We start from the raw sequence: 13471 nt of genomic DNA, 5'->3' as shown, positions 1-13471 counted from the left end.
ACTGTCTGTTTACACGGCAGTGGTGTCTGCACTGGCTGGATGACCTTCACCTCTACAGTCTGTGGATGTAGAAACAAGCCCCATGGATCGGGGGGTGGGGCGGAGAAGTAGATGTGATGAATCTTGACTTTAGTAAGGCTTTTGATACTGTCTCACATGACCTTTTCATGAGCAAACTAGGGACACACGGCCTAGATGAACTTACTTTATTGAATTTAACCAGCTGGATGCACAACTGGTTGGAAAATTGTATTCAGAGAATATTTATCAATGGTTCACAATCAAACTGGAAGGACCTATTGAGTGGGGTCCCACAGGGATCAGTCGTGGTTCCGGTTCTGTTTGATATCTTCATACATGATTTGGATAATGGCACACAGAGTTCACTTATAAAGTTTGTGGACGATGCCAAGCTGGGTGGGGCTGGAAGCGCTTTGGGGAACAGGATTAGAATTCAAAATGATCTGGACAAACTAGAGAAATGGTCTGAAATAAATAGGATGAAATTAAATTAGGACAAACGCAAAGACTAGGAAGGAACAGTCAGTTGCACACGTACAGAATGGGCAATGGCTGCCTAGGAGGGAGCACTGCGGAAAGGACTCTGGGGTAAAAGTGGCTCACCAACTAAATATCAGTCACCAGTGTGACGCTGTTACAAAAAACCCAAACATCATTCTGGGCTGTATTAGCAGGAGTGTTGTAAACATGACACGAGAAGTGATTCTTCCGCTTTGCTCCTTGCTGATAAACAGCCTCAGCTGGAGTCTCGTGTCCAGTTCTGAGCACCACACTTGGAGAAATATGTAGCCAAATAGGAGAAAGTCCAGAGAAGAGCAACAGAAAAGATTAACGGTTTAGAAACCTGTGAACTGTGAGGGAAGATTGAAAAAACGGAGTTTGTTTAGTCTGGAGAAGACAAGACTGAGGGGGGACATCATAGACTTCAGGTATGTAAAAAGTTGCTCCAAAGAGAGGGGTGATAGATTGTTCTCCTTATCCACTGAGAACCGGACAGGAAGCAATGAGCTTAAATTGCAATAAGGGGGATTTAGGTTGGACATTAGGAAACATTTAGACTGGATGACCCTTGCAGTCCCTTCCAGTCCTGTGGTTCTAGGATCAGCAGCGGCTCCAGGCACCAGCACTCCAAGCGTGGGTCTGGGGCGGCAAGCCGCGGGGGGCGCCCTGCCAGTCCCTGTGAGGGTGGCCGTCAGGCTGCCTTTGGCGGCTTGCCTGCAGGAGGTCCCCGGTCCCGCGGATTCGGCGGCAGCCTGCGGGAGGTCCCCGGTCCCGCGGATTCGGCGGCAGCCTGCAGGAGGTCCCCGGTCCCGCAGATTCGGCGGCAGCCTGCGGGAGGTCCCCAGTCCCGCAGATTCGGCGGCAGTCTGCGGGAGGTCCCCAGTCCCGCGGATTCGGCGGCTTGCCTGCGGGAGGTCCCCGGTCCCGCGGATTTGGCGGCTTGCCTGCAGGAGGTCCCTGGTCCCGTGGATTCGGCGGCAGCCTGCGGGAGGTCCCTGGTCCCGCGGATTTGGCTCCTTGCCTGCAGGAGGTCCCCAGTCCCGTGGATTTGGCGGCGCACCTGTGGGAGGTCCCCAGTCCCACGGATTTGGCGGCAATTTGGTGGCGGGTATGCTGAAGCTGCAGGCCCAACGGACCTCCCGCAGGCAAACCTCCGAATCCACGGGACCGGGGACCTCCCGCAGGCAAGCCGCCGAAGGCTGCCTGACTGCTGTGCTTGGGGTGGCAAAAAAGCTAGAGCCCCCCCTGTCTAGGATTCTTCCTAACTGTCAGGGTGGTTAAACACTGGAATAAGTTGCCCAGGGAGGTTGTGGAATCTCTGTCACTGTAAGAGCAGGTTGGACAAACCCCTGTCAGGGACAGTCTAGATAATACCGAGCCCGGCCCTGAGTGCAGGGGGCTCGACTAGTCCCTTCCTGCCTGACATGTCTCTGGTGCTGTGATCTTGGTCGCATTGGACCAGCTGGCAAAGCTTAGCCAGTGCCTTGCTGAGACTCGGGTTGGGTCAGGGGGAAGCAGGGCTGATAGGACAGATGAAATGGTGGAGTTCCTCTCAGCTCCACTGCCTGAGGCTCTCCCCCTATTTCGGGGTCTTACTGGCTCCTCCCCCTATTTCCTGCTGGCCCGGTAACCACAGGGAGCCAGCACTGTCACCTGTGAATGGCCAGGAGCGCACGGCCTTTCTTCTCGGGGCGGGACCTCGCCACAGCAACTCGCCGACTAAACGAGACAGGCGGCAGAACACGTTCCACCCTGGCGGGCAGGGGACAGCACGGGGGAGCAGCCCTCTCTGCCTGCCTGTCTTTGGCACCTGGATGTGGGATCGTTAAACTGATTTCTCCTTTCAGATCGGGCTGGACACTGCCTACTGGACAGCTGTGAACCAGTTCTTCATCTGGGGCAGCCTTTCCCTTTACTTTGCCATCATCTTCACCATGTACAGTGACGGCATGTACCTGATCTTCACAGCCTCCTTCCCTTTCATTGGTAAGCGCTGGGGCAGCTCCCGCACAGGGCCGTGGCTCCGAGTGGCCTGTACTTAACCTGGTGGAAGTACGGCCAGTATGTACCGAGGACGTGCCCCCAGCGGCAATAACATGCGGTTGATCTTATTTGTCACTGTCGGGTATTTACACCACACTACAGTACATGTTCATTTTCTCTGGTGCCCACTTGTGCATACACATGTCCATGTGCCCGTTCACCAGCACACGGTGCACACTCATGCATACCATATATGTGCACACGCCCTATACCCATATCTGTAAACGCTCCTCCAAATAAATCCATTGAATAGGATTTAATGCAGCCTCTTATTTATATCTCTTCTCCAACATTCAGCTGGGTGGAGTTTGGGCCCCACAAATATTTGGGGAATGTTTGTCTGTGCAAATATGTTTTGTTCATATGTGAACAAGCTGGTGTATTGGTACCGGAAGGTACCGAAGTGTGGTCAGCCGGTCAGGGAGAGAAGCTATGCTATGTGACTTCAGTGCGCAGTCACCCATCAAAATAGCGAATGAATGCTGGTGATGAATGATTTGTGAGCCGCCCTCTGACTGACGTTATTTTGCATAAGTGCCTGTGAGCACATGCGACCAGTGAACAGCATCATCGGAATGAGTGCGTCCGTGGACAGGTTGTGAGCAGGAGGAGGGGGCTATAGCCTCAGTGAAGGGATTTGCTTCAAATAATCCCACCAGCTCCAACCCCTCTCTGCATCCAGCATGAATAGAGCTCAGCTGGGAGCATCTTGTAGTTTTGGAAGCCCTGAGGTTTGTTGGTTCCAGTCTCCAGTCAGCGTTTTGGCGACACGCACTCTGGTGTCACAAGCTCCTTAACTCCTCCGGGCTCTGTCCTTTGGATGAGAGATGTCACCAGCTCCATTCTGCCCATCTGCACTTAGCTGCCTAGGAGATAACAAGGTGACTGTAACAGAGCTAGACGTTGAGGCGACATGGAAAATTACAATAGAGTCATAGGAACAATGAGAGGGAAATCAGTGGAGGAATCTGCTCAGCATCTTAGATTTTGACACGCATATGCAAGGAGTCTGGGGAAGAAACAGGATGAACTGGAAATATTAGTACATAAGCTAAATTATGACTCAGTTGGCATCATAGAGACTTGGTGGGGAAGGTCTCATGACTGGACTGTTGGTACAGAGCGGAACAACTTGTTCAGGAAGGACAGGCAGGAAAAGGGTGGAGAGGTTGCATTATGTATCAAAAATCTCTACCCTTGTTCTGAGGTCCAGGCGGAGGTGAGAGGCAGACCAGTCTCTGGGTAACGATAAAAGGAGGGGAAATAGGAATGATGTCATGGGAGAGGGAGTCTATATACACCACCGAATCAGGAGGAGGATGTGGATGAGGCACTTCTAGAACAAATAACAGAAATATCCAAAACACGAGACCTGACAGCAACAGGGGGACTTTAACTGCCTCGACGGCTGTTGGAAAAGTCATACGAAAAAACATCCAAAAAGTTCTTGGGAAGTCTTGGGGACAAGCTTTGTTCCAATGGCTTTGAGCTGGTATTTTTATAGCAGAGGGTCAAGCATTGCCTCTGCCTGGCTTAGGTAGGACCGATCGAGCAGCGGGTGGACACCTCCCTAGCAGCCTGCTGCAGGCTCTCTAGGGAAACTGAGCAAACCCAACACACCGCCGGGAGGCAGGCAGCCATTTAACTAGAAGGTTGTGCAGATTCCCACAGGACCGTGGTCCTTCTGCTCTCCACGTCGGTAGCCCAGTGCTTCAGGGAATGGTGCCGGTGGTTCATCAGGTGGTGATCTCCCTTGGCGTTCCTGTGGAGCTAATGCCCTGGTGGGGGGGGGGGGGGGCTGCTGGAGGATGGGTATCTATGGAGGAGATCCTGACCCATGACAGTCATTAAAGGGCCCCGGCCTTTTTATAAAGTGACAGGCTGATAACGCTGGCATCCAGCAAATTCCAGTTCGGGTCATTCCTTTCTGCCTCCCGAGCCCAGCTCTGCAATGGGATTATCCTTCCCCTGCTGTCTCAGACTGGTGCATTATTGCTGCCGTGTGCTTGTAACCAGTGCAAGTCCCAGCTCCGCGTGGGCTGGGTGTCACTGGGGGGTAACACGATCTTTGGGTATAATTTGCATATTCCAGTGTGTGTGCGGAGTGCTCTGGGATCTGTATGAATGGAAGTGCCTGCTTCTGCCGCTGTCATGGCTTTCACTGTGCTCTTGCTTTTCAGGGACAGCTCGAAACACCCTCAGTCAACCCAATGTGTGGCTGGCGATCTTCCTCAGCATCATCCTGTGTGTGCTGCCGGTGGTCGGCGGTCGGTTTCTGAAGGCTCAGCTAATACCGACCGTCAGTGACAAAGTAAGGGGATACGGAGCAGGAGCCCGGCCTCGGCTGTCCCGGCCCCCCTCAGCCTGCTTGGCAGGCAGTGTCCAGGGGCCTGGGATTGCTCAGGGTGCACGTGCTAGCCGGACTCGCGCCTGGAGCCCTGGTCGGGAAGGAGGGTTTGGCACAGTTCAGACCGGCTGCAGCCTGCGATTACTGAGACATGGATTAGACTGATCTGGGCGTGGGGGGATTGGGGAAGCGGCTATTTTTAGGTGCAGGGTTTAAGTGTTGTGGCTTGGTGAGAAAGCAGCAGAGCCGCCCCCTGCTACTGCAGTGCAGGTGTGCAGTCCCCGGCCCGGCGTCCCAGACACACACGTCTGCTGGCTGAAGGGACCTGCTTCCTCTTCTGCCAACATTCACACACTCCTCCGGAGCCAGCCGCCCGCCCCGCCCAGGGAATAGGAGGCAGAGGTGGGGCTCTTCCTTCTGGGGGGAGGCAGGGGAGGGCTGCAGTAGTGAGGAGAGCACGCTCAGGGCCGCCCAGAGGGGGGTGCAAGTGGGGCAATTTGCCCCTGGCCCCGGAGGGGCCCCCATGAGAATACAGCATTCTATAGTATTGCAACTTTTTTAATGGAAGGGGCCCCCAAAATTGCTTTCCCCCAGCCCCCCCTGAATCCTCTGGGCGGCCCTGAGCACGCTGACCATGCCACAGTCGTGTGAAGGACTCTCCTGGAGAGGAGAACCCCTCCAACAAGGCTGCAGGCGATGCTCTGCTTCACCGCTGACCGGAGCAGTTTGCTCAATGCTGCTGCGCCCCAGCGTTTCTCTCCTTCCTGCGCTCTGCCAGCGTTAAGGCACAACAGCCTTGAGCAAGGCCACACCACCTGATCATGCCCTTGGTCCCGGGCAAGCTCCCCGGAGGCCCTGTGGGAAGGGGCGGTGACTCAGCTCGATTCTCTGCCGCTAAGGACTAGGGTGATGGTTCCACAGAAAACCAGCAGCTAGAGAGACAGAAGAGGTGCCGTCCCCGAGGACACATTCATAGAATCTCAGGGTGGGAAGGGACCTCAGGAGGTCTCTAGTCCAACCCCCTGCTCAAAGCAGGACCAATCCCCTGACCGATTTTTTCCCTCAGACCCCTAAATGGCCCCCTCAAGGACTGAGCTCACACCTCTGGGTTTAGCAGGCCAATGCTCAAACCACTGAGCTACCCCTCCCCGCCCATTCAAACCTCCCTGCAGAGCTTAGCTGGCTCTCGCTGCTTCGCATGGGCTGACTGGTGTTTGTGGGTTGACTAGTTTATTGAACTACAGTATTGGACACGGGCCTGGCCCAGGCACTCCGATCAGTGCCCTGTCCTTGGCGGGGGAGCTCAGAATCCCAGCTCCAGGCTCTGGCTTGGGCCTGGCTCCCCACATGGGACATGAGCAGCCTGCTGAGAGGGCTGTTCTGGCTGCCAAGCTGGGAGCTAGGTAAAGCCTGACCCTGAGAGAGGCCAAGGACCTGCCGCTCCCATTGCCTCGACCAGGCGGTGCAGGGGGGCCAGCATTTCTCCAGACCCTGCCGCTGCTGCCCCAGCCAGAGCTCCAGCTTTGTTGTGCTCACACGGGCCCTGTGTCTAGAGCCAGTCTGGCTCTGAAAAGACGCCCCGTGGCTGATATTTGATAGCCCTGCCATGTAGGAGCAAGGGGCTGCTAGGAACCGTTGGTACACTGCCTGGTTACTGCCTTCAGGCCAGTTAAAGCCTCTGCAGGTACCTCTGCGAAGCACCAGGGCTGTGGCATGTGTCCTGAGCAGAAGGACGTTCCAAGCCCAGCTGTCTCTCCCACCTGCTGAGCGGGATGTTTTCTGATTTCAGGTCCTACGCAAGATCAGAGCGGCCAAGAAGCGGCCGCCACCTCCCTTGCCCAAGACACGCTTGCGCCGTACCAGCACCCGTCGCTCCGGCTACGCCTTCTCCCATCAGCACGGCTTCGGCGCGCTCATTATGTCTGGGAGAAACATGCGGCCTAAACTGCCTTTCACCACAACAGGGACGTTTTCACCCAATAGTGAGAAAAACAGACACAAGTGAATGCAAGAACCAGGGCAGCCAGAAAGGAAACTGTGCTCTGCACTGTCCCAGCCCGCACCCGCCCAGGACTGCCCTGTCAGCTACTCCAAGGAGGACTCAGGCCTTCTCTTTCCACCCAGGCGCTCGCTGTAACTCCAGCTCCTGCTCCAAAGGGCACACGCTGCTCCCAGGGAGGAAAGAACAGGATGAGTCCAAGTTCTTAAATGTGTGGAGTTGAGAGGGGCAAGCGCAGAGCAGACCAACCCCCCCCCCCCCCATCCCTCCGTGGTCTGAGAGAGAGAACGTGCAGGGGAACGCCCGCTCTATGCACCAAGATCATCCGTGATGCCACTGCTTCATCCCCTCAACCCTGCACCTCCGAGCACCGTGGCGTCAGGGCGGAGGGAGGGCAGAGCTGTATACGCTCATCCCATCCACAAGGCTTGTTTCTGCCATGAAGCATTCAGAGCTGTATTCATCCCGGGGACAACTCCACTGACCCCAAGGGTGACAGGCCCAGTGCCTCGAACCCCAGCTCCCGAATCTTTGCAATCTAAGTCATTGTGCGGCCGTTTGTCCATAATGTACATGGGTGTTTGGAGAGTGTGAGGTGGGAAATGACCTGCCGAGCTGGGGGGTGACCCTGTCCAAGCCTACGGCCAGTGCCCCAAGTGCAGCCCCTGCCTTTGGGAGGTGCTGTAAGTCAGGGGTCAGCTCTCCAGGCAACACCCGGGGAAAGGGGCCTGCAATCGCACAGCCCTGCCCTGGAGCTGCGCTGCAGAGCCAGCCTGCTGGGAAATGTCACGGTTCTCAGGTTTTGCAGCCAGGCACCAGCAGTTTCTCCTAGACTTAAAACAGAGAAGCACCAAAACACTCAGTTCCTGAACTCCACAAATGCTAGAGCTGCTCAGTTAAAGTGAAGCTGGGAAATCCCTCCCTGCGGGTCCCTCGGGTCATGGCTCAGTCTCACAAGGGAACCTCCATCAGCAGGTGCCTTTCCAACCAGACCCAGCCAAATTCTGCTGTCCAGCACAAACGCCCAGCTCCCATGGACTTCAGTGGAACTGAATGAGAGCCTCTGATGGCAGAAACGGAATGCAGTGCACTGGGGCGAATCAAACTGAGCGGGGCCGTCACTGCTCGCCGCCTCTCTCTGGCTTGTGGCTCACCTCAGCACGCCGATTCGGATAATGGCTCACGACGTTGGCCTCCCCAGGGTGCCGAAGGGGAGAGTTTAGATTGTTAAACTGACATCCCAGAAGGCTCAGCCTGCCAGGCTGGCGCTAGCATGGGATGCTGGGGGCTGCAGTGCTGAGAAGGAAAGAGGCCAACTGCAAAGGAACCAGGGAAGCTCTGGACCCCAGACACAACTCTGAGACGGTTTGCACACAACACACCCTACTTGGCCATGGGCCGAAGCGGGACTTACAAATGCTGCATAAGACACGCAGGGGATGATCCACTTAGTGAACTTGCTCCGACTGCAAATACTTCAGCAGTTTGACAAGACCAATGTATGTTTTCAATGTCTTGAAATTGGCCCTGGTGTTCCACAAGCATCTCTCCTTGGTTTGTAAAATACTTTTTAAATATAAATAGTGGCCAATGGGATGACTAGTGTGTGTGTAATCCGTTCCTTGAGCCTTGGGGCGTGAGCAGGTGCATGGACGGTATTCACTGCATGGGGCTCAGGAGTGGGAACACAGGGAGAGCCAGATTGCATCAGAGCAGTGAGCCATCTCACAAACAGCCCAGACCAGCTTTGGAGGAAAGTGGAGGGGGGCTGGAGCAGGGAGGGGGTGACTGGGTTGGAGGGGGGTTATGCAGGGTGGTTGGGAGAGGGCTGGATGGGTGGTCGGAGCAGGGAGGGGGTGACAGCGGGTTGGAGGGGGGGTTATGCAGGGTGGTTGGGAGAGGGATTGATGGGTGGTCGGAGCAGGGAGGGGGTGACAGCGGGTTGGAGGGGGGGTTATGCAGGGTGGTTGGGAGAGGGCTGGATGGGTGGTCGGAGCAGGGAGGGGGTGACAGCGGGTTGGAGGGGGGTTATGCAGGGTGGTTGGGAGAGGGATTGATGGGTGGTCGGAGCAGGGAGGGGGTGACAGCGGGTTGGAGGGGGGGTTATGCAGGGTGGTTGGGAGAGGGCTGGATGGGTGGTCGGAGCAGGGAGGGGTGACAGCGGGTTGGAGGGGGGGTTATGCAGGGTGGTTGGGAGAGGGCTGAATGGGTGGTTGGAGCAGGGAGGGGGTGACAGCGGGTTGGAGGGGGGGTTATGCAGGGTGGTTGGGAGAGGGCTGGATGGGTGGTCGGAGCAGGGAGGGGGTGACAGCGGGTTGGAGGGGGGTTATGCAGGGTGGTTGGGAGAGGGCTGGATGGGTGGTCGGAGCAGGGAGGGGGTGACAGCGGGTGGGGGGGGTTATGCAGGGTGGTTGGGAGAGGGCTGGATGGGTGGTCGGAGCAGGGAGGGGGTGACAGCGGGTTGGAGGGGGGGTTATGCAGGGTGGTTGGGAGAGGGCTGGATGGGTGGTCGGAGCAGGGAGGGGGTGACAGCGGGTTGGAGGGGGGTCATGCAGGGTGGTTGGGAGAGGGCTGGATGGGTGGTCGGAGCAGGGAGGGGGTGACAGCGGGTGGGGGGGGTTCTGCAGGGTGGTTGGGAGAGGGCTGGATGGGTGGTCGGAGCAGGGAGGGGGTGACAGCGGGTTGGAGGGGGGGTTATGCAGGGTGGTTGGGAGAGGGCTGGATGGGTGGTCGGAGCAGGGAGGGGGTGACAGCGGGTTGGAGGGGGGGTTATGCAGGGTGGTTGGGAGAGGGCTGGATGGGTGGTCGGAGCAGGGAGGGGTGACAGCGGGTTGGAGGGGGGTTATGCAGGGTGGTTGGGAGAGGGCTGGATGGGTGGTAGGAGCAGGGAGGGGTGACAGCGGGTTGGAGGGGGTTTATGCAGGGTGGTTGGGAGAGGGCTGGATGGGTGGTCGGAGCAGGGAGGGGGTGACAGCGGGTTGGAGGGGGGTTATGCAGGGTGGTTGGGAGAGGGCTGGATGGGTGGTCGGAGCAGGGAGGGGGTGACAGCGGGTTGGAGGGGGGGTTATGCAGGGTGGTTGGGAGAGGGCTGGATGGGTGGTCGGAGCAGGGAGGGGGTGACAGCGGGTTGGAGGGGGGGTTCTGCAGGGTGGTTGGGAGAGGGCTGGATGGGTGGTCGGAGCAGGGATGGGGGGGGTCGGGTCATGGAGGCAGGTGGGCAGAGTAACCGTATCTCCCAAAGGGAAAACGGGACCCTGCCCGGGGCTGGCCTGAGCAACCTTCCCCCACCCCCTGGGCTGCCGGGCTGCCCTGCGGCCTGGCATCGCCACTCGCCCCCCAGCTGTTTCTCCATGCCCCCGTGGGGGAGGTGCCCCCCTTTTTTGGCACAACTGGGCATGTGTCCTGTTTGCTCTGCCCAACTGACAATCAGACAAACGCCCAGTTGTGCCAAAAAAGCTGGACCGTCCAGCAGTGTCCTGACCAGACGGGACCTATGGTCACGCTGCAGCTGGGGGAGCCGAGGGGGGAGGGTTATGAGTAGGTGATGGGGGTGGGGCACCATGGGGGCAGGTGGGGGAGGGGTGATACGGGGTAGCTGGGTGAGGGGATGATGGGGGGCCAGAGTGGGAGGGTCATGGGGATACTTGGAGGAGGGGCAGGTGGGGGTCAGGGTTAGAGGGGTGATGGGAGCAGGGGGGAGGGGTGATGGAGGTCAGGGTGGGGGACATGGGGGCAGGTGGGGGAAGGCTGGTGGGGGTCGGGGGGGGGGGGGGGGGGACAGAGGCTGTCTCGGTCTCTCAGCGCTCAGGGGCGGGGCCGTGTGGAAGCGCCGCCCGCCGCAGCAGCAGCGTGTGGCCGGAGCCGAGACCGGAGCCGGAGCGGCCGGTAAGGGCGGGGCCCGGGGAGCTCGCGGGGTTCGCGTCCCGGGCGGGCCGGGGGCTGCGGGCCGCGCCCCGGGGAGTTCAGCCGCTCCGTGCCCGGCCGCGGGCACCTGCCCCCGGGGAGCGAGCCGGGCCGGGCCGAGCCGGGTCCCGGGGCCGCTCCCCGCTCAGAGGCGCCGCGGCCCGGCCCGGCCCGGGGTGCGAGGGGCGGGCGGGGCCGGGCAGTTGCCGGGTCTCCGGGCGAAGGGTGAACGCGGGGGCTCGGGCCGCTGGAGGGAACCCGGCCCGGGCTGCGCGGTGCCCGGTGCCCGGCCCAGACCCGGCTCCCGCCCGGCTGGGAAGCGGAGCCGGGGGCGGCAGCTGTAGGGACCGAGACCCCGTCGGGTGGGGATCCGGCGGCGGCACCTCGGAGCCTGGCGCGCCGGTTTGGGCGGGAGCCTTCGAGGGCTGCAGCCCGCTCAGCGGGTGCCCGGCGTGGCACATCCCGTCCGTGGGCAGGAGCGCAGGAACCCGCCCGTCTTTGCACGCGCTCTGCGTTCACACCGGCTCCGGTATGTGCCGCTCCGTGGCGCCGGTTTGTCCCACGGAAGGCCCAGCAAACGCGTCTGTTCAGCCCCCGAACCCTGGCGCGGCTCAGCCTGAGATGCCCAGAGGGCTGGGCAGTGACTCCTGCTCTGCTGCACTGGGTCAGCCGGGTTCACGATGAGACCCCACTGCTTCAGATGCAACCTAGGCTGGATCAGCAGCACCCTGCTTCTGGCTTTGAACACCGCTCATCTAGAGTGCAGTGAGTCAGGCGGCGAGTCTCTGTTTCAGGGCACCCTAAACCAGCCCCCCAGAGTCCAGCCTCGCGGCCTGCAGCCCCCACTAGCTGTACTGTCGAGCAGCGGGCTCTGGGGACTGCAGCGCCTGGGTGCTCGGGCGAACTTGGGGCACTGCCTGCTTGGGGCTTCGTGTGCTGAAGGTGAAGGACTTTCACATTGCTTTGCACGAGTAAGTGTAGCGTTTTCTAAGCTGCACTGTGGTCCTCTGGGCCTGTGCATGTCCAGGCTTTGGATGAGGCTGCAGGTTGCTGGGGCAGGGCTCCGTGCAGGGGCGGGTAATGTGCCAGAGTGAATCCGCCCTCTCCTAGGGGTTCTCTGAGTGACCCCGATCGGGAGTTGTCATGGGCGTTCCTGATGCCGGCCTGTGTTCGTGTCCCATCTCTGCCGGCCCTGGCCTCTGGGTGGCTGATTTGCATAGTTACCACATGGTTATTTCTCAATAACTCTCCAGTGAATATGCAAATCTGGATGGTGCCTGGGAGCTGGATTGTCAGGTCCTGTGCCAGCAGCCAAGGTGCCCTGTTAGCCTCTCCTGCCCATCAGCTGATGCAGAGAAATGCCAGGATCAAAGGGAAAAGACACAGGCAATGGGGGTTGAAAAATAAATTAAAATCTCCCCCTTCCCCAACACATAACAAGTCAGCCAGGCTGCAGGTCCCAGAGGAACTATCTTAAATTGCTGGGCCCACAGTTTGTTCCATCCTGGCCCCACCCCACACTCCAGCCTCCTCTCGGGGGCTGGGAGGGCCCTTTCCAGCAGGGGGGGGGGGGAGACTCCTAACACTGGGTCTCACAAGGCAAAACAAAGCTGCAGACCCAGCTGCGTAGCCCCCGGCTCTGAGCCTGCCTGGGTGTGCTTACCCAGAGTGCACAGATTTAAGTGCTTTACACCCACCCACCCCCTGCCTGGATTTTGGTGTCTGGCGCCCGCAGCGTCTGAGCATTGGCTGGAAATGCTTTTCTTCGGCCGGTGGGAGCGCTGCAGTGCGCCGAGACCCATCGGGGAGGGATGGTGTCGCTCCAGTCGCCAGCGATGTTATGTCGGGGATCCATTTGGCCGGTTGAGATTGGCTTTTCCCAGCAGGGGCCAGTGCAGGCTTGTTCAGCGTTGTCGCACGGTGACTGTCCCCGGCGATGGGATTCTCGCCCAGCCTCCGAGGGGGGGGGATGCAGAGGGCGTAAGGTGCCCTGGGATCTTTGTGAGGGTAAGGGGCTGTGCCCAGAACTTGTACGTCTTTAGCTGGCTCTGGTTTGGAGGCTGCCTATGGGCGTGAAACCCTCATGCCTATGGTATCGGGGGGCAGCCATGTTAGTCTGTATCCACAAAAACAACGGGGAGTCCGGTGGCACCTTAAAGACTAACAGATTTATTTGGGCAGCGGCTTTCATGGGTAAAAAACCCAATTCTCCAGATGCAACCTACGGCTTGATCAGCAGCACCGTGCTTCTGGCTTTGAACGCCGCTCATCTAGAGTGCAGTGAGTCAGGCTGCGAGTCTCTGTTCAGGGCAAATTACAACCAATAAAGACCATTTTTCTCAGCCTCGTTCTGCAGTTCAGCAGCCCGCGTGCCGTCACCCCCTGCTCGAAGGGAAGTGGGTTTTAATAACCCCCTGTCTGCCTGTTGTGCTGGGTGGAGCCCCTGGCTGTGCTGAGCTGTCAGCTCCCTGCCTTCCTGTGCAAAGCCAAGCCCCCTGCCAAAGTCTTAGACTTCGGCTATAAATGGATCTGGCCTCTCACCCTGTGGGATGCAGCTGGAAACTGGATCCTGGCCAGACTTGTTCCAAATGTGAAAAGCACGACATGCCCCTGTCGGCCCTTCTCTTCCCCATGCTGTTCGCCTGCGCGGGGTCTGT

At 58.9% G+C, this 13471-nt stretch overlaps 2 protein-coding genes across 5 annotated transcripts in view; both read left to right on the top strand.

Annotated features, from left to right (window-relative positions):
• The window catches only part of LOC123372626 (phospholipid-transporting ATPase ID-like), a 119972-nt gene extending 111467 nt beyond the window's left edge, over positions 1 to 8505 (top strand). For all 3 annotated transcript variants that reach the window (XM_045020859.1, XM_045020858.1, XM_045020861.1), the window contains 3 exons: positions 2370 to 2508; positions 4746 to 4876; positions 6702 to 8505. In XM_045020859.1, coding sequence (XP_044876794.1) covers positions 2370 to 2508; positions 4746 to 4876; positions 6702 to 6917 — 486 coding nt within the window. In that variant the 3' untranslated portion in view covers positions 6918 to 8505. The remainder of the gene's footprint in view (positions 1 to 2369; positions 2509 to 4745; positions 4877 to 6701) is intronic.
• A 2246-nt stretch (positions 8506 to 10751) lies between these two features.
• The window catches only part of RUSC2 (RUN and SH3 domain containing 2), a 79390-nt gene continuing 76670 nt past the window's right edge, over positions 10752 to 13471 (top strand). The window contains exon 1 of one of the 2 annotated variants that reach the window (XM_045021919.1): positions 10752 to 10796. The gene's annotated coding sequence lies outside the window, so the exon portion shown is untranslated. The remainder of the gene's footprint in view (positions 10797 to 13471) is intronic. The other variant, XM_045021921.1, reaches the window with a different exon arrangement.

Source organism: Mauremys mutica, chromosome 6, assembly GCF_020497125.1.
Source record: "Mauremys mutica isolate MM-2020 ecotype Southern chromosome 6, ASM2049712v1, whole genome shotgun sequence".
In the NCBI taxonomy this organism is placed as follows: domain Eukaryota; kingdom Metazoa; phylum Chordata; order Testudines; family Geoemydidae; genus Mauremys; species Mauremys mutica.
The sequence above is the reverse complement of the archived record's forward strand: the minus strand, read 5'-3'. Positions and strand labels throughout refer to the sequence as shown.